Here is a 20,007-nt window from a genome sequence, read left to right as displayed (position 1 = left end):
TGAATTAGACTAATAACTAGTTCTAGTTACAGTTGCGATTAAGAAACAAAATGAGAGACTCCTTTTGACCTAAAAGTTTCCTTCACTGCTTCAGTAATCCAAGATTGGGTGACTTTATTATCGTCAGATGAAATATTCAGTAATCCAAGATTGGGTGACTTTATTATCGTCAGATGAAATATTCAGTAATCCAAGATTGGGTGACTTTATTATCGTCAGATGAAATAGCTATTACAAACATCTTCACGTTCACCGTTTCTGACTTTACAGATTTATTCCGTTAGTGGTTTATAAGCTATCGTGTTGTAACCTCCACCTCACTTATCGACCTTAATGACAGTGAAAAATTAAACCGCGTGCACCTAATGGAAATTTGGGAAAAGCAATCGTCACCGAAGTTAATTTGTCGCTAAAGAAGGAGGAAAGGGTTACATCTAAATGAAAGGAAAAATGCAAATGAAATTGGTGGAAATTAATTTTGAGAAAAGGGTAAAATTAATAAATAAAGTAAATGTGCGGTCGCTACGTTAACAATTAACTGGCGTTAATTAGATATTTGAGATGTGGAGAAAATTACGGTCACCAGTCCTATGGACAACTACTATAATAACTGAAAATGAAAGATTAATGCACATATAATTAGCACTAAAACCGTGGCAACTGAAGGTTGACACATGTTGTGTGAAAACTGAATGTTTGCCAGAAGTAATAAATTTTGCTACACTCTGACTTAATTTAGCAAAAGAATTAATAAAACCGGAAAATTGAAAGCTAATTTAAAACTGAAATTAATAGTGAACTTTATTTCTGAAGCACTACGAAATTCCATAAAATAAGGTTAGTCTTGGGCTACCTCAACAATCATTTCAAAAGCTACTTGAAATACGCAATTTAGAAATAAGAGATTTGGCTTTGAACTTGAATTAAATGATTCTGAACAATTAACAATAGTAAAATTTAGTACGTACCAAGCTGAGCTGCAGTCACAGGTAAGCTAAAATATGGTAACAAAACTCGCACTCTTAATTTCTGCTTGTGTAATCTAAATATTGTAGCCAGCTATGAATACTTTAACTGAACTTTGAAATTAAAGCAGTGAAACGGAATGATATTACTTTAATGCTGGCGTATGAATTTCAACGACACTCGGGTTCATTCCAGAAAAGGAAGGGACGCTGCTTGGTAATGCATCTGGGACAATGAGCAACAAAGGTTCATTCTAAGTTGCTGTATTTTTGTGATGCAACAGTTTGAAAAGTTAAGGTCTGCCATACAGTTCTAAAACTTGTTGGTTGATTGAAGGTTTGCAGCCGTCGATCGGGGAGGTGGCGACAGTCACTCATTGTCGGCCGTCGCTGTTGCAGAAGCTGGATGTTGGCGCGCCTTCTCGACATGGTCACCAGGCGAAACGGGCTTTTGATGTGCGCCAGCTCATGCTTCCCGTCCGCGACACCGTGTCAGAAACTATCATAGCAAATCGAGCGCAATTACATGCTGCCAAACCCCGAAAGCGCGGCAGCTCGCGGGAGCGTCACACAACACACTTGCTCCACCGCCCAACTCCAGCCAGACTCCCTCCGCCCGCGCTCCATGCGGCAGAGTTAACACTTCCAAGACCCTAAACACTTCGGTTCTCCACACGACCTATCGATGTAATCGTTCGATAGCATAGTTTTCCCTAGGCCAGAGTCAGCGCAAAAATACAAATAATATTTACAAAACAAACAGTATATATATATATATATATATATATATATATATATATATATATATATATATATATATATATATATATATATATATATATATATATAGTAGAACAATTACAATAGCCCGCATCTCGTGGTCGTGCGGTAGCGTTCTCGCTTCCCACGCTCGGGTTCCCGGGTTCGATTCCCGGCGGGGTCAGGGATTTTCTCTACCTCGTGATGGCTGGGTGTTGTGTGCTGTCCTTAGGTTAGTTAGGTTTAAGTAGTTCTAAGTTCTAGGGGACTTATGACCACAGTATTTGAGTCCCATAGTGCTCAGAGCCATTTGAACCATTTTTGAACCAATTACAATATATAAAGACACAGAAATGTCTTATCTTCAGGTAACAAAATAAGGAAAAAATTTATAGTACAATAGATGGAAATAGGAGGATATGCATTTCCGGCGTTACAGTGTGTTGTGTCTCTGGTACCAGGTGACGTAATTTTCGAAATAAGATTAAAGCGACTGAAGGTATGCGGAGAAGTGAACGTGTGCCTTGTGGTAAATGACGTTCTTGTGGTGGTAATTTTAAGACGAAATTTGTAGATATTTAACTGTTTTGTAGTGGTGGCAACTGTAAGGCGAAATCTGTAAATATTTAGCATCCTTACTGCGGAAAAAATTTGTGTCTATGTTCACTCCTGTAATTTGTCTCTTAGCCTTTACTGACATCAGCTGCTGGACTTCAAATGGCTCTGAGCACTATGGGACTTAACAGCGATGGTCATCAGTCCCCTAGAACTTGGAACTACTTAAACCTAACTAACCTAAGGACAACACACAACACCCAGTCATCACGAGGCAGAGAAAATCCCTGACCCCGCCGGGAATCGAACCCGCGACTCCGTGCTCGGGAAGCGAGAACGCTACCGCGAGACCACGAGCTGCGGACAGCTGCTGGACTCATGAACCAAAACATTAGCACCACTTGCTTCATAGCGTGTCGGTCCATCTATGGAACGAAATAGAGGAGCGACTCTGTATGGCATGGATTCGACAAGTCCTTGGTAGGTTTGCAGAGACATGCGTCTACGCACAGGTCATGCATTTCCCGTAAATTACTGGCCGGTTGTAACCTCCCAGCCGGCCGTTGTGGCCGTGCGGTTCTAGGCGCTTCAGTCGGGAACCACGTGACCGCTACGGTCGCAGGTTCGAATCCTGCTTCGGGCATGGATGTGTGTGATGTCCTTAGGTTAGTTAGGTTTAAGTAGTTCTAAGTTCTAGGAGACTGATGACCTCAGATGTTAAGTTCCATAGTGCTCAGAGCCATTTGAACCATTTTTTTGTAACCTCCCAACAGAAAAATAATATATATATATATATATATATATATATATATATATATATATATATATATATATATAAAATTCACATTTAGTATAACCTACCAACAGATAAATTCCGTAACCTACCAATAATAAAAATAATATATCATTCACATTCAGCGTAATCTCCAACAAATTATTATTCCGTAACCTCACAATAATGACGTGACTAATCTCTCAATAAAATTGTGACTCACTTATATAACCTTTCAATAATTAACTGACTGTGAATCTAAACTGGTAAATTTGGACGTCAGCAGTGCTGCTTCATGGCCCTGAAAGATCATACTGAATAAATTGAAAGTTCTTAACTCAATAAGGTCCCTCCATAACACGTATATATCTGGTCCTATAATAAATTTTTCTGGCACAGCCCAGTGCAATGCTGGCCGATAGATTTGTCATGCATAAAAAGAAACAACTGATTTTTCTTTACAATAATCGGGATGACCATGGATTGGAGAAATTAGTAAATTCTTTAAATTGAGATGAATGGTTGTCAAAAGTTAATTTTTATAAGAAAGATTATTACTAAGAAATTTTTTAAAACATTTACGTGGGACTTGGTATAACAATAGTACATATGCGCGAGGGTGCTTTTACCTTACACTACATCGATCAGGCACTGCCGTCGCTCCCCACGACCGGCCCAGCCAACGCGATACCCCAGACTCCTAGATACTACTTACTCCTACTGCTACACAGTTCCTACTGCAGCCAACACTGCTCTCTGATCTGAGATTCTCTTATAGCTTACATATCGCAGACAGCGTGTGAGCAAACCATCGAAATTACATCTGCTCGAGTGCGCTAGCAAATAATTCCTTAGTCATGGACCTCTTACACGGTGGTTTGTGGGTGCGGAACTGGTCCCCGATAACGTTCAAGACGTGTTCCATCGGGTTCAGGTCAGGCGAATTTGGTGGTGAAGACACGAACGTGAATTGACGATAATGCTCTTCAAACCACTCTGGGACGACGGCACTGTGAGACTGGCAGTTGTCCTGCTCTAAGACAGCATCGCCGTTATACAAGATACGTAAGAAGGAATGCACGCCGTCGTTAACAATGTTCACGTTGTCCGCAGCTGTCATGGTGCATTCGATTACTATCGTAGGACACATCGCAGGTGAATGACCCCCATAGCATCATACTGCCCCACCAATCTGTGCCCACCGCGCAGTGAATTTTTTAGAGCATCCGTATCCTAGACGATGGCAGTTTTTTTACAGACGACTGAAGAAACTGGTAGAAGCGGACCTCGGGGAAGATCAGTTTGGATTCCGTAGAAATGTTGGAACACGTGAGGCAATACTAACCTTACGACTTATCTTAGAAGAAAGATTAAGAAAAGGCAAACCTACGTTTCTAGCATTTGTAGACTTTGAGAAAGCTTTTGACAATGTTGACTGGAATACTCTCTTTCACATTCTGAAGGTGGCAGGGGTAAAATACAGGGAGCGAAAGGCTATTTACAATTTGTACAGAAACCAGATGGCAGTTATAAGAGTCGAGGGGCATGAAAGGGAAGCAGTGGTTGGGAAAGGAGTGAGACAGGGTTGTAGCCTCTCCCCGATGTTATTCAATCTATATATTGAGCAAGCAGTAAAGGAAACAAAAGAAAAATTCGGAGTAGGTATTAAAATTCATGGAGAAGAAGTAAAAACTTTGAGGTTCGCCGATGACATTGTAATTCTGTCAGAGGCAGCAAAGGACTTGGAAGAGCTGTTGAACGGAATGGACAGTGTCTTGAAAGGACGACATAAGATGAACATCAACAAAAGCAAAACGAGGATAATGGAATGTAGTCATATTAAATCGGGTGATGCTGAGGGAATTAGATTAGGAAATGAGACACTTAAAGTAGTAAAGGAGTTTTGTTATTTAGGGAGTAAAATAACTGATGATGGTCGAAGTAGAGAGGATATAAAATGTAGATTGGCAATGGCAAGGAAATCGTTTCTGAAGAAGAGAAATTTGTTAACATCGAGTATAGATTTAAGTGTCAGGAAGTCGTTTCTGAAAGTATTTGTATGGAGTGTAGCCATGTATGGAAGTGAAACATGGACGATAACTAGTATGGACAAGAAGAGAATAGAAGCTTTCGAAATGTGGTGCTACAGAAGAATGCTGAAGATAAGGTGGGTAGATCACGTATCTAATGAGGAGGTATTGAATAGGATTGGGGAGAAGAGAAGTTTGTGGTACAACTTGACTAGAAGAAGGGATCGGTTGGTAGGACATGTTTTGAGGCATCAAGGGATCACAAATTTAGCATTGGAGGGCAGCGCGGAGGGTAGAAATCGTAGAGGGAGACCAAGAGATGAATACACTAAGCAGATTCAGAAGGATGTAGGTTGCAGTAGGTACTGGGAGATGAAGAAGCTTGCACAGGATAGAGTAGCATGGAGAGCTGCATCAAACCAGTCTCAGGACTGAAGACCACAACAACAACAACATCCTAGACGACGGAGTATCTGGATATGACCATTGACTTGTTACAAGAAGAAACGTGATTCACAGAACCAGGAGACTTATGTCCCATTCTTGATGATCCCGTGCCCACATCAACCATAGCTGACCTTTCCACCGGGTGAACAAGGAACCATTTACGGGTCGTGTGCTGCAGAGCCCTTTTTCAACAATGTGTGCTGAATGGAATGTTTGAAATACTGTGGTACTCTCCACCTTTCGAGTCATCCCTAAACCAGGCTGTGCCACCTAGTAACAATGGACAGAAGGTGGAGAATTTTAGCGGCCGAAAGCAAGACAAAAAATTGAAGGTCGGCGCTGTGCAGACGAGTGGGTACAGCGCCAGGCGAGTGCCGAGCCATAGAAGTAGTCCTGCTGTCTTCAGTGCGAGACCTCGCCAGCGACCACGGACGGGGTCGTGCAGTGCTTCTTTCTGTGTAGTATGGGCTGGTTGCGAAACCACCCCGGCCACGGGCGGCTGGATCGAACGACGACCTGTTCGTAATTACAGCGATGGAGACCGCAATTATCCCACGGCGTCAGGGCCAAATAAATTACACAACGAACCACTGCTGATCCAAATTGAAGAACAATATAGGTTACGTACACTACTGGGCATTAAAATTGCTACACCAAGAAGAAATGCAGATGATAAACGGGTATTCATTGGACAAATATACAGGGTGATACAAAAAGGTACGGCCAAACTTTCAGGAAACATTCTTCACACACAAATAAAGCAAAGATGTTATGTGGACATGTGTCCGGAAACGGTTAATTTCCATGTTAGAGCTCATTTTAGTTTCGTCAGTATGTACTGTACTTCCTCGATTCACCGCCAGTTGGCCCAATTGAAGGAAGGTAATGTTAACTTCGGTGCTTGTGTTGACATGCGACTCATTGCTCTACAGTACTAGCATCGAGCACATCAGTACGTGGCATCAACAGGTTAGCGTTCATCATGAACGTGGTTCTGCAGTCAGTGCAATGTTTACAAATGCGGAGTTGGCAGATGCCCATATGATGTATGGATTAGCACGGGGCAATAGCCGTGGGGCGGTACGTTTGTATCGAGACAGATTTCCAGAACGAACGTGTCCCGACAGGAAGACGTTCGAAGCAATTGATCGGCGTCTTAGGGAGCACGGAACATTCCAGCCTATGACTCGCGACTGGGGAAGACCTAGAACGACGAGGACACCTGCAATGGACGAGGCAATTCTTCGTGCAGTTGACGATAACCCTAATGTCAGCGTCAGAGAAGTTGCTGCTGTACAAGGTAACGTTCACCATGTCACTGTATGGAGAGTGCTACGGGAGAACCAGTTGTTTCCGTACCAAGTACAGCGTGTGCAGGCACTATCAGCAGCTGATTGGCCTCCACGGGTACACTTCTGCGAATGGTTCATCCAACAATGTGTCAATCCTCATTTCAGTGCAAATGTTCTCTTTACGGATGAGGCTTCATTCCAACGTGATCGAATTGTAAATGTTCACAATCAACATGTGTGGGCTGACGAGAATCCGCACGCAATTGTGCAATCACGTCATCAACACAGATTTTCTGTGAACGTTTGGCCAGGCATTGTTGGTAATGTCTTGATTGGGCCCCATATTCTTCCACCTGTAACGTTCCCTAGCAAACTCACGCTGTTGATGAACAGGAGTTTGTTTGTACCATATACGCCGCTCTGAGCAAGTTGTATATACCGTAATTATTGAACAAAAAATATTAATGAATTTTGTGTAAAAGACATTTGTTATTATCGTAATATTTTTTTTAGTAATATTCTCTCTGTATTTAGGATAGTAATTTTTCTATATTTATTATGTGATTGTGAAATGTGTCAGTATCTCCGATAACAGAGATGTGAAATTTAGCCAGAGGAGAATAATATTGTCAAATTGCAAAGAAATGTTAATAGTCAGCAGTAGTATAAAAGAACCATGTACAGCGTATTCTTTGATCTTCTCTGTGTAGAGCTGAATGCGAGAGGAAGCTGTGTCGAACCGATTAATGAATGGGTAGACTTCTTTTGTCTCTGTCTAGATTTAGCCGCCATTAGAGGAGGCGTTACAAATTAATGTGAGTTCAATTATTGTTTGATCTAAATATATCAGAATTTATCAGAAGTGTGTAGTATTATTAATGTAAATTAGCTTGCCCATGTCATCTATAAAATTTCTTTAAAGAATTTTCAGCATTTTTAGCGGTGTTGCTGGGCTGTGCCGCGACCGATCGATTTGCAGCGGCGGCACATTTAAAAAATTGTTCCGCTAAAGGAAAAATCAACCAAACCCGTAAATCGGGAACAGATAGATAAAAATTAACAGTGAATTAAGAAATTGTTCTTCTTTTACAGTGATCCTGAGACTGATGAATTTTTAAACTAATTATACGTTTGTGCATTCGTAGGCGGATAGTTAATGTTAGTTAACATTGAAATTTAACAATTTTGGTTCTTGCAAATAACTTAAATGTATAGCGAAGTAGGTTTGATCAGTGATAATTAAATGTCGGCTTGGGAATAATTAACCATTTTCTGCTAATAGAGATAATCTTGTGTTCCATAGCTAACGCCGGGATAGAATTCATTAATTATTTAAATATTAAAAAAAAAAACCACTGCACTTAGAAAATGTGTGCCAAGGCCGGATTATGTAAAGGATTTAATTCTCAACTAAATATGCTTAATCAGTTAATATGAGTTCACGTAATTCTTAAATGTACGTAATTCTTTTCAAAGTGAATTTTTTATCAACACACGCAAATAAGAGAGAGGTTCTACAACAAAGTTCGTACTTACAGAAGACAGTTAAAGAGAGGCAAATTAATTAACTAAAAGCAATAATATTTGATAATTACATTCTTTAACGAAAATAACAAGCGATTTCGTTAAACACCTACGCTCAATGGAGCACGTTATCATGATGTCATACGGGATACTCTACCTGTGCTGCTAGAACATGGCCGGCCGCAGTGGTCTAGCGGTTCTAGGCGCTCAGTCCGGAACCGCGTGACTGCTACGGTCGCAGGTTCGAATCCTGCCTCGGGCATGGACGTGTGTGATGTCCTTAGGTTAGTTAGGTTTAAGTAGTTCTAAGTTCTAGGGGACTGATGACCACAGATGTTAAGTCCCATAGTACTCAGAGCCATTTTTTTTGCTAGAACATGTGCCTTTACAAGTACGACACAACATGTGGTTCATGCACGATGGAGCTCCTGCACATTTCAGTCGAAGTGTTCGTACGCTTCTCAACAACAGATTCGGTGACCGATGGATTGGTAGAGGCGGACCAATTCCATGGCCTCCACGCTCTGCTGACCTCAACCATCTTGACTTTCATTTATGGGGTCATTTGAAAGCTCTTGTCTACGCAACCTCGCTACGAAATGTAGAGACTCTTCGTGCTCATATTATGGACGGCTGTGATGCAATACGCCATTATCCAGGGCTGCATCAGCGCATCAGGGATTCCATGCGACGGAGGGTGGATGCATGTATCCACGCTAACGGAGGACATTTTGAACATTTCCTGTAACTAAGTGTTTGAAGTCACGCTGGTACGTTCTGTTGCTGTGTGTTTCCTTTCCATGATTAAAGTGATTTGAAGAGAAGTAATAAAATGAGCTCTAACATGAAAAGTAAGTGTCTCCGGACACATGTCCACATAACATATTTTCTTTCTTTGTGTGTGAGGAATGTTTCCTGAAAGTTTGGCCGTACCTTTTTGTAACACCCTGTATTATACTAGAACTGACATGTGATTACACTTTCACACAATTTGGGTGCATACATCCTGAGAAATGAGTACCCAGAACAACCACCTCTGGCCGTATTAACGGCCTTGATACTCCTGGGAAATGAGTCAAACAGAGCTTGGATGGCATGTGCAGGTACAGCTGCCCGTGCAGCTTCAACACGATACCACAGTTCATCAAGAGTAGTGACTGGCGTATTGTGACGAGCCAGTTGCTCGGCCACCATTCACCAGACGTTTTCAATTGGTGAGAGATCTGAAGAATGTGCTGGCCAGGGCAGCAGTCGAACATTTTCTGTATCCAGAAAGGCCCGTACAGGACCTGCAACATGCGGTCGTGCATTATCCTGATGAAATGTAGGATTTCGCAGGGATCGAATGAAGGGTAGAGCCACGGGTCGTAACACATCTAAAATGTAACGTCCACTGTTCAAAGTGCCGTCAATGCGAACAACAGGTGACGGAGACGTGTAACCAATGGTATCCCATACCATCACGCCGCGTGATACACCGGTATGGCGATGACGAATACACGCTTCCAATGTGCGTTCACCGCGATGTCGACAAACACGGATGCGACCATCGTGATGCTGTAAACAGAACCCGGATTCATCCGAAAATGTGACGGTTTCCCATTCGTGCACCCAGGTTCGTCGTTGAGTACACCATCGCAGGCGCTCCTGTCTGTGATGCAGCGTCTAGGGTAACCGCAGCCATGGTGTCCGAGCTGATAGTCCATGCTGCTGCAAACGTCGTCGAACTGTTCGTGCAGATGGTTGTTGTCTTGCAAACGTCCCCATCTGTTGACTCAGGTATCGAGACGTGGCTGCACGATCCGTTACAGCCATGCGGATAAGATGCCTGTCATCTCGACTGCTAGTGATACGAGACCGTTGGGATCGAGCACGGCGTTCCATATTACCCTCCTGAACCCACCGATTCCATATTCTGCTAACAGTCATTCGATCTCAACCAACGCGAGCAGCAATGTCGCGATATGATAAACCACAATCGCAGCAGGCTACAATCCGACCTTTATCAAAGTCGGAAACGTGATGGTACGCATTTCTCCTCCTTACACGAGGCATCACAACAACGTTTCACCAGGCAACGCCGGTCTACTGCTGTTTGTATATGAGAAATCGGTTGGAAACTTTCCTCATGTCAGCACGTTGTAGGTGTCACCAACGGCGCCAACCTTGTGCGAATGCTCTGAAAAGCTAATCATTTGCATATCACAGCATCTTCTTCCTGTCGGTTTAATTTCGCGTCTGTAGCACGTCATCTTCGTGGTGTAGCAATTTTAATGGCCAGTAGGGTACATATAAAACTCGGTCAGCCTCATTATTTAACCACTGAAGATTCTAAATTGAGCTCCTCTGCACCGATTATTTATTGCTGTAGTTTCGAACGTAGTAGTGAGCAGCTTATTTAAATTTTTTTTTCTCTTGTTACAGCTGTTACTGAGTTGCGCAGAACAAATCCGTTGCCATTAAGTACTGATTTACAGTACTACTATACATCAGATTTGGTTTGTGCCAAGGTAAAAAACGTCCTAATAAATGCTAGACCAATTAATTTCAAGGATCTGTATTGTAGGACTTATTCTATCTACTTCCAGAGCGTGCCTCCTCTGTGTAGGATGTGATTAGTTGTGCAGGATGTGATTAGTGAACACGCTTGTGGTGTAAACAACTTTAAATATACTGAATTCGGTAGTGAGAGTTATATTTAAATCTCCGAAACTTGTGCCTGCACCAGCATTGTACTCTGGCGTCAGATGTGTCAGACCGCCACCTATTCTGCTATACAGGACGAGTAAGCGTCCGAACTCCATGAAACGCGGACGTCCAACTATTCGTGCTTCAAGCATTTTCCATGGACGCTCACGACACAAGCATGCGATCTGCCAACCAGCTTCGCTCCTTCCGAGATGAGCGTAACCCGAGCGCCGGGCCATAACAATCTGCCCTTTCAGAATGAGATTTTCACTCTGCAGCGGAGTGTGCGCTGATATGAAACTTCCTGGCAGATTAAAACTGTGTGCCCGACCGAGATTCGAACTCAATGTCAGTGCTTATGCCAGTGGATTTCACCATTTACGGAAAGTATCATAACTATAATGATTCCCCATTCATATCTGCTCTAGTTATATACGTGGGCGTTCAATAAGATTTGTTTTCGGCCAATTTTTGTTGGAAAAACACGGGATTTGTTGTGGGTCACCATGGAATATTCCCGCTTCAGCCCCTACAGCTTCTTGAAGTTCTGACTGGTGGTGGCGCTATATGGTGGGTTCCAAAGAGAGAGCTGTCACTGAGATTGTTTTGGCAGAAAACCTGAGCATCGCAGATATCCATAGGCGCTTGCAGAATCTCTAAGAAGACATGTCACTGTACACTGAGTCGTTGAGTGAGGCGTGTGCCATCATCGCCACAAGGTCACTCAAACCTGTTCTATTTCCCACGTGCCCATGGCTTACACAGTTGTGACAAATGCAGTGTTGGATACTCTCATTCGAGGTGATCGACGAATCACAATCAAACACCCCGCTGCACAACTGAGCGTCTCTGCTGGTAATGCTGAAACACTCATCCACCAGTTGGGGTACTCAAAGGTGTATGCCCGCTGAGCTCCCCGCCACATGGTATTACACTATCAAATTTCTTTGTCCAATAACTTTGTCAAAGATATTTGATGGTGTAATAGGGAACTTAGTCAAATGCTGTCAAATATTTGGCTCTGAGCACTATGGGACTTAACATCTATTGTCATCAGTCCCCTAGAACTTAGAACTACTTAAACCTAACTAACCTAAGGACATCACACACATACATGCCCGAGGCAGGATTCGAACCTACGACCGTAGCAGTCGCGCGGCTCCGGACTGAGCGCCTAGAACCGCTAGACCACCGCGGCCGGTCAAATATTTGATCAAATCTAGGGCCTCCCTGTAGATTTGATCAAAGAAATCGTTTGTCTTCTGTTCACTGCAATGTGACATGTTACCATGTGGAGCGCTAGCATCGCTGCAGCGTTCTGTATCTGTAGTGTTTTTATAAACGTAGCCAGTAAATACAAGTGATGTGTGCCGACAACTACAAAATTAATAGAGATGTATGAAGCTGATGAGGCGATTTACAACGTGAGGCACGCTGAATACAAAAATAGATTAAGAAGATTGGACACCTGACCTAACCTAACCTAACCTCTCTCCTGTTACAAAGAATCGAAGTGAGTCTATCTTCTGCAGATATAGCAGTTCTTAAGTGAGTATTGTGCTTTGTGATATGAGGATACACTACACTGAGCACATACAGAAATGTATGCTCATCCATTCTTAAGTAATTGATGTTCACTTGACGTCCTCCACTATAAGCTCATGTCACAAGTTTTGTTGAATGCTTTTATCGTGTCGTCGTAAAACAAACGGTTTCACCCAGGTACGTTTTCTTTTTTTTCCCCGCTTTTCTTTTGCACGTGCACACAGTGCAATTGTGGTACATGCAACTGCTGCGGTTAAATACAAGTTGTTGCGGTCAGCCATCTTGAACTTTGACGAAAAATACGCTGACAGTGTAATACCCCTTTTCAGCGCCACGTGAAAGATCTTTGGCAAATATGTTTGACGAATATTTGATCACATCTCTGATCAAATCTTTGACAAAGAAATTTGATAGTGTAATACAGGCCTAACAGAAGACATAAAGAACAAAGAAATACCATCTGTGCGGAGTTTCCCAATTAAGGATGCACTTCGCGGAAAGCAGTACATGGATAATGCGGAGGTTATTGATGCAGCAAGACGTTGGCTCCGACGTCGACCATTAGGGTGGTACCATGAGGGCATACAGGCCCTCCCAATAAGGTGGCGTAAGGCCGTCGCATTGTACGGAGATTATGTTGAAAAATAGGGTTTTGTAGCCAAAAGAGAGGAGAATAATGTGATGTACTGGCATCGTGTATAAAACTAACTTGCTACCAGAAAAAATGCATTGCATTACTTACCTTGTATTGTTTCCGACCTCTATTAGGCGGTGTTCAGTCTCGTGATGGACAGTGCTCACAATGACTTGATCATCAGCGTAAATAACAGGCCAGATAACTCTATAGCCATATAAGGCTGTGCCAGTACTATTAACAGATGATAGGGAATAGTACACACTACTGGCCATTAAAATTGCTACACCAAGAACAAATGCAGATGATAAACGGGTATTCATTGGACAAATATATTATACTAGAACTGATATGTGATTACATTTTCACGCAATTTGGGTGCATAGATCCTGAGAAATCAGTACACTCAACAACCACCTCTGGCCGTAATAATGGCCTTGATACGCCTGGGCATTGAGTCAAACAGAGCTTGGATGGCGTGTACAGGTACAGCTGCCCATGCAGAACGAGGATAATGCGGAGGTTATTGATGCAGCAACACGATACCACAGTTCATCAAGAATAGTGCTCGCGTATTGTGACGAGCCAGTTGCTCAGCCACCATTGACCAGACGTTTTCAGTTGGTGAGAGATCTGGAGAATGTGCTGGCCAGGACAGCGGCCGAACATTTTCTGTACCCAGAAAGGCCCGTACAGGACCTGAAACATGCGGTCTTGCATTATCCTGCTGAAATGTAGGATTTCGCAGGGATCGAATGAAGGGTAGAGCCACGGGTCGTAACATATCTGATACGTAACGCCCACTGTTCAAAGTGGCGTCAATGCGAACAAGTGGTGACCGAGACGTGTAACCAATGCCATCCCATACCATCACGCCGGGTGATACGTCAGTATGGCGATGACGAATACACGCTTCCAATGTGCGTTCACCGCGATGTCGCCAAACACGGATGCAACCATTATGATGCTGTAAACAGAACCTGGATTCATCCGAAAAAATGACGTTTTGCCATTCGTGCACCCAGGTTCGTCGTTGAGTATACCATCGCAGGCGCTCCTGTCTGTGATGCAGCGTCAAGGGTAACCGCAGCCATGGTCTCCGAGCTGATAGTCCATGCTGCTGCACACGTCATCGAACTGGTCGTGCAGATGGTTGTTGTCTTGCAAACGTCCCCATCTGTTGACTCTGGGATCAAGACGTGGCTGCACGATCCGTTACAGCCATGCGGATAAGATGCCTGTCATCTCGACTGCTAGTGATACGAGGCCGTTGGGATCCAGCACGACGTTCCGTATTACCCTCCTGAACCCACCGATTCCATGTTCTGCTGACAGTCATTGGATCTCGACCAACGCGAGCAGCAATGTCGCGATACGATAAACCGCAATCGCGATAGGCTACAATCCGACCTTTATCAAAGTCGGAAACCTGATGGTACGCATTTCTGCTCCTTACACGAGGCATCACAACAACGTTTCACCAGGCAACGCCGGTCAAGTGCTGGTTGTGTGAGAAATCGGTTGGAAACTTTCCTCATGTCAGCACGTTGTAGGTGTCGCCACCCTGTGTGAATGCTCTCAAAAGCTCATCATTTTCATATCACAGCATCTTCTTTCTGTAGGTTAAATTTCGCGTCTGTAGCACGTCATCATCGTGGTGTAGCAATTTTAATGGCCAGTAGTGTATATATTATCTGAGGGCAACAGAATCATATATGCATCGCTGCACTGAATTAAACCTAGCTTTTGGCAAAGTGGTAGCAACAGCTGGTGGTATTTCCGTTCTAGGTAGTTTAACGTGAAATTAACGCGTCACTCTTTCCTTGCGCTAACACCACGTGAAAGCCAAAGCTCCTTATTAAAGTTGTATAGTACTTTAAGTTACTGAAGGAGGTGTTCCGCTATAAGTGCGGTTCACCTGCGTGCGACGGGATCATTTGAAGTTGTCGCCAGGAACTTTATTCTTGTGATCTAGTGAGAAAGCCAGCACCCTGGTCACTGTACTCATTTCCTGACGGGTTCAATGAGACCTGCACAAGCGAACTACTTACTATGACTAGAGCGGTTGATGGGCAACAGGACCAGTCATCCTTCACCAATCCAATGAAGTGGTCCCTGTCGAGGCCAATTAACTGTGTGAAAGTTCGTCGGCTACTTCGCAGAATTACGTGCTTGGAGTAACGAGTATAACAGAGCTCCATTACATACCAGCTGTTAGTATGAAAATTCTTACTTTTCTACGGGTAACAGCATATTCAAAACCTCTACAGCCCAGCCCTAATTGGATTGACCTCGTGGCTGACTGCTGCGCTATAACAGTTGGCCGAATTTGCCAAGAAACTAGCATTCTTGCTGGGAGCGTAATTTTTTCTTATTCTTCTTCTTCATGTGCCGTCTCCTCTAAGAAGGTTGGCTGTCATCATGGCAATTTCTGATCTTGATTTGGCCGATCTAAGGAGTTCTGACGTTGAACAGTTGTACCAATTTTTTAAATTGTCAATCCAGGATGTCCGTCTTCTACCCCTCGTTCTCTTCCCACAAATTTTCCCTTCTAGTATTATTCGCAATATTTTGTAATTTACTCCCCTAATAACATGGCCTAAATATTGTAGCTTCCTTACTTTAATAGTTTTAATTAATTCTTTTTCCTTTCCCATTCTTCTTAGGACATCTTGATTAGTAATCCTCGACACCCAACTAATTCTAAGTATTCTTCTACATGCCCACAGTTCAAAAGCTTCTAAACTGTTCATGTCCTTCTTTTTCAATGTCCACGCTTCCATTCCGTATAATAATTTTGAGAATACATAGCATCTTAGCAACCTCATTTTTGTGTTTAAACAAATGTCTCTCGAACAGAATGCATTTTTCATCTTATTAAAGATACTTCTGGCCTGTCCTATTCTCGATTTAATTTCTTCTGAGCTTTCAATCTCCTCATTTACAATTGTTCCGAGATATTTAAATTTACGTACTTGATCGACTTTTTCCCTATTGCTTGTAAGATTTTCTTGTTGGTGTGTTTTAGATATCACCATGATATCTTGCTTACGTTAAGAGTCAAGCCAAATTCTTCACTTTTTTCTGCGACTTTGTCAAGAAGTAATTGTAGATCTTTGAGGTTTCCAGCTAGTAGTACAGTGTCATCAGCAAACCTAACATTGTTAATGTTTAGCCCATTCACTTTAATGCCAGCTATTTCATCTGATGGAGCTGCCTGGATTATGTCTTCTGAATACATATTAAACAATAAGGGTGAGAGAACGCAACCTTGTCTCACACCCCTCTTTATTTCTATATCATTCGATAATTAATTTTCTACCTTCACGGTTGCGGTTTGATTGTAGTAGAGGTTGTATATAATGCGGATGTCTTTCTTATCAAGTGTTTTCTTTTCTAACAATTCTATGAGATGATCATGACGAACTTTGTCAAATGCTTTATTATAATCCAGAAAGCACACATATAGTGGCTGGTTAACCTCCATACATCGTTGCGCTAATATGTTAAAAGCAAACAATGCTTCTCTTGTACCGAGGGAACTTCTAAAACCGAATTGTGTTTCACTTATACCTTCTTCTACTTTTTTGTATATTCGTTGGTGTATAACTTTTAGAAATATCTTTAAGGTGTGACTCATTAAGCTTATTGTACGGTGATCATTACATTTTCTTATTAGGTGACCTTAAAAAAATCTTTTTTAAGTAAATCACGGTTCGCGCCTTTAACTGAAAGTTTTATCGTGCAGGCACCTTTAGGAATGGTGATCGCCAAGTACAAAAACAGACTATGAAAATTTCGTCGCCCTTGAATGAACCTCTTTTTCGAGGTGCATCATGATTTAAATCTCACCCTGAGCTACACGAAAAATTCGTCATATTTTTATACGAGGTGCGTGCATGCTTTCCACTATTGGTACTAGTTAGTATTTGCTACAAAATTTATTTACTGTAACCTCCACCATCACTCAGTTATAGAATTTTGTCTAATTTTAGAGTTTTCACAAAAATCAACAGTTACAATACAGCTTGAAAATAGTGAACCGAAACGTAAAATAAACATACACCTAAGAATGAGGATTTATGTGGGCACCTATTTATAATATTTTTATATTACCTACTGTGTTCTTCCAAAGTCAGCCATTAAGATTTAGTTCTCCCGATCAGTAGCATAAAAAATTCTAATGAGTTAGCCTTCTCCTCTGAAGAAACCCCACGCATCCTTCTTAACAGTTCAAAATGAACGATATTACGTGAGCTAAGTAGGTCAGAGAGTCCTTAGCATTTCTTTGTGTTCGAATAATTAACAACAAGCTAAACAGTAACATAATTTATTAGTTATACATCAGTTGCTTATATATTTGACTTAAAAATTATTTCTGCGATTAGGTGCAGTTTTCCCAACATGAAGTGATTAAACCAGGCAAGCGACAAACTATCACACAGGCTAATCCCCTAAATTTTGTGAATCCTTTGTTAGTACATCATTTGTTTCATTAGGGATTTGCAGCTACTTCGTCACATACCAGCCAAATGTCTGACGTACAGTCACCACCAGGATACCTGCAACAAATAATATTTTTATTAGCTAGTGGGTCTACAATGTCAAGCACAAGTGGTATGACATACTTTACACTAAGGGCTGCAATGCCCCGAGGCAAGGAGGACCCGCCCCCCCCCCCAACCCCCCCCCCCCCTCTAGCTCTCAGACAAGCGAAAAAAAATATAGTCTAGTCAGGTGTTTTTCTTTCAAGACAATGATTTAAAAGTAGGTGTTATGTAGGTTTTTAACTGGGTCGCAACTGGAACTTTTTTGATGGCTACTTACGAAGTCGCCATTCGTCTTCCAAAACATTAAAAATACACCATACCTCCAGGTCTGTCTACCCCCTCCCCCTACAAACTATCATATTTATTTATTTACACATCAACTTCCGTAGGACCAAACTGAGGAGCAAATCTCCAAGGTTATGGAACGCATCAGCACATGAAATTACAACATAAAAGTAATAACAGATAAAAATAAAATGTTTATGAACCCAAAAAGTCAGTCCACAAGTTTACGTAAACGCAATCAACAATACGACAGGAATCAACTTAATTTTCCAAGGAACTCCTCTACAGAATAGAAAGAGTAACTCATGAGGAAACTCTTCAGTTTCGATTTGAAAGAGCGTGGATTACTGCTAAGGTTTTTGAATTCGAGTGGTAGCTTATTGAAAATAATGGATGAAACAGTATACTGCACACCTTTCTGCACAAGAGCTAAGAAAGTCCGATCCAAATGCAGGTTTGCTCATTCTGTGAAATTAAAACGTCATGTTTTGTTGGATTGTGTGTTAGAACCTGTATAGCTGTGTCTTACTGTGATTTAGCGTTAGTTTATTTTCTATAAGCCATGAACTTAGGTCATGAACTGCAATGTTTGAAACCGAACCTATGTTGCACACAACATCCTTTACTACCAAGCTAGTGTCATCAGGAAACAGAAATATTTTGGAGTTACTCGTAATTTATATAAATAAGGAACAGGAGTGGCCCCAACACTGATTCCTGGGGCACTCCCCACTTGACCGTACCCCACTCAGACCCTAAATCACAGCCATTCTCAAAATTATGAAAAATGACCCTTTGCTGTCTGTTGCTAAAGTAAGAGGTGAACCAATTATGAGCTACTCCCCGTATTCCGTAATGGTCCAACTTGTGGAGCAATATTTTATGATCAACACAATCAAAAGCCTTAGTTAAATCAAAAAATATGCCTAGCGTTCGAAACCTTTTGTTTAACCCATTCAGTACCTCACAGAGAAAAGATAATATAGCATTTTCAGTTGTTAAACGACTTCTAAACTGTACATTTGATAGCAAATCGTGTTATATATAATAATTAGGTATCCTTACAAACACAGCCTTTTCAATAACTTCAGCAAACACTGATGGCATAAAAAAGGTCTAAAATTATCTACATTATCCCTTTCTCCATTTTTATAAAGCGGCTGTACTACTGAGTACTTTAATCGTTCAGGAAACTGACCACTCCTTAGGAAAAATTACAAATATGGCTAAATACAGGGCTAACATGTGCAGCAAAGTACTTTAATTTTCTCCTAGGCACTCCATCATAACCATGAGACTCCTTCGTCTTCAGTGATTTTAATTATTGACTCAATCACCCCCTTGTCTGTATCACGGAGGAGTGTTCAAAAATGGCTCTGAGCACTATGGGACTTAACTTGAGAGGTCATCAGTCCCCTAGAACTTAGAATTACTTAAACCTAACTAACCTAAGGACACCACAAACATCCATGCCAGAAGCAGGATTCGAACCTGCGACCGTAGCGGTCGCGCAGTTCCAGACTGTAGCGCCTAGAACGGCTCGGCCACACCGGCCGGCACGGAGTGTTTCAGGCATCAATCTCGGACAGGCATTTTCCAAGAAAGTTATATGATTCCCTGTAGAAACTAAATTTTTATTTAATTCGCCAACAATGCTAAGAAAATGATTGTTAAAAACTGTACATATATCTGATTTATCAGTAAGAAAAATATTTTTACTACGAACTGACTTTATGTCGTCGACAGTGTGCTGCTGACCAGACACTTCTTTCACAATTGACCACATGGTTTTAATTTCATCCTGTGAATTAGCTATTCTATTTGCGTACCACATACTCTTTGCCCTCCTAATAATATTTTTAGCATCTTACAATACTGTTTGTAATGGGCTAATGTAGCTTGATTGTGACTACTCCTAACATTTACTTTACTCTACCACTCAGGATAAAAGAAATCACATC

The 20,007-nt window shown here is 41.9% G+C and overlaps 1 protein-coding gene across 1 annotated transcript in view; it reads right to left on the bottom strand.

Moving 5' to 3' along the window:
* Positions 1–17,706: 17,706 nt before the first annotated feature.
* LOC126252173 (methanethiol oxidase-like) overlaps positions 17,707–20,007 on the bottom strand; it is a 142,769-nt gene continuing 140,468 nt past the window's right edge. The window contains exon 10 of the mRNA XM_049953042.1: positions 17,707–17,773. Coding sequence (XP_049808999.1) covers positions 17,707–17,773 — 67 coding nt within the window. The remainder of the gene's footprint in view (positions 17,774–20,007) is intronic.

This window comes from Schistocerca nitens, chromosome 4, assembly GCF_023898315.1.
Source record: "Schistocerca nitens isolate TAMUIC-IGC-003100 chromosome 4, iqSchNite1.1, whole genome shotgun sequence".
Taxonomy (NCBI): domain Eukaryota; kingdom Metazoa; phylum Arthropoda; class Insecta; order Orthoptera; family Acrididae; genus Schistocerca; species Schistocerca nitens.
This window is presented reverse-complemented; position numbering and strand designations above follow the sequence as displayed.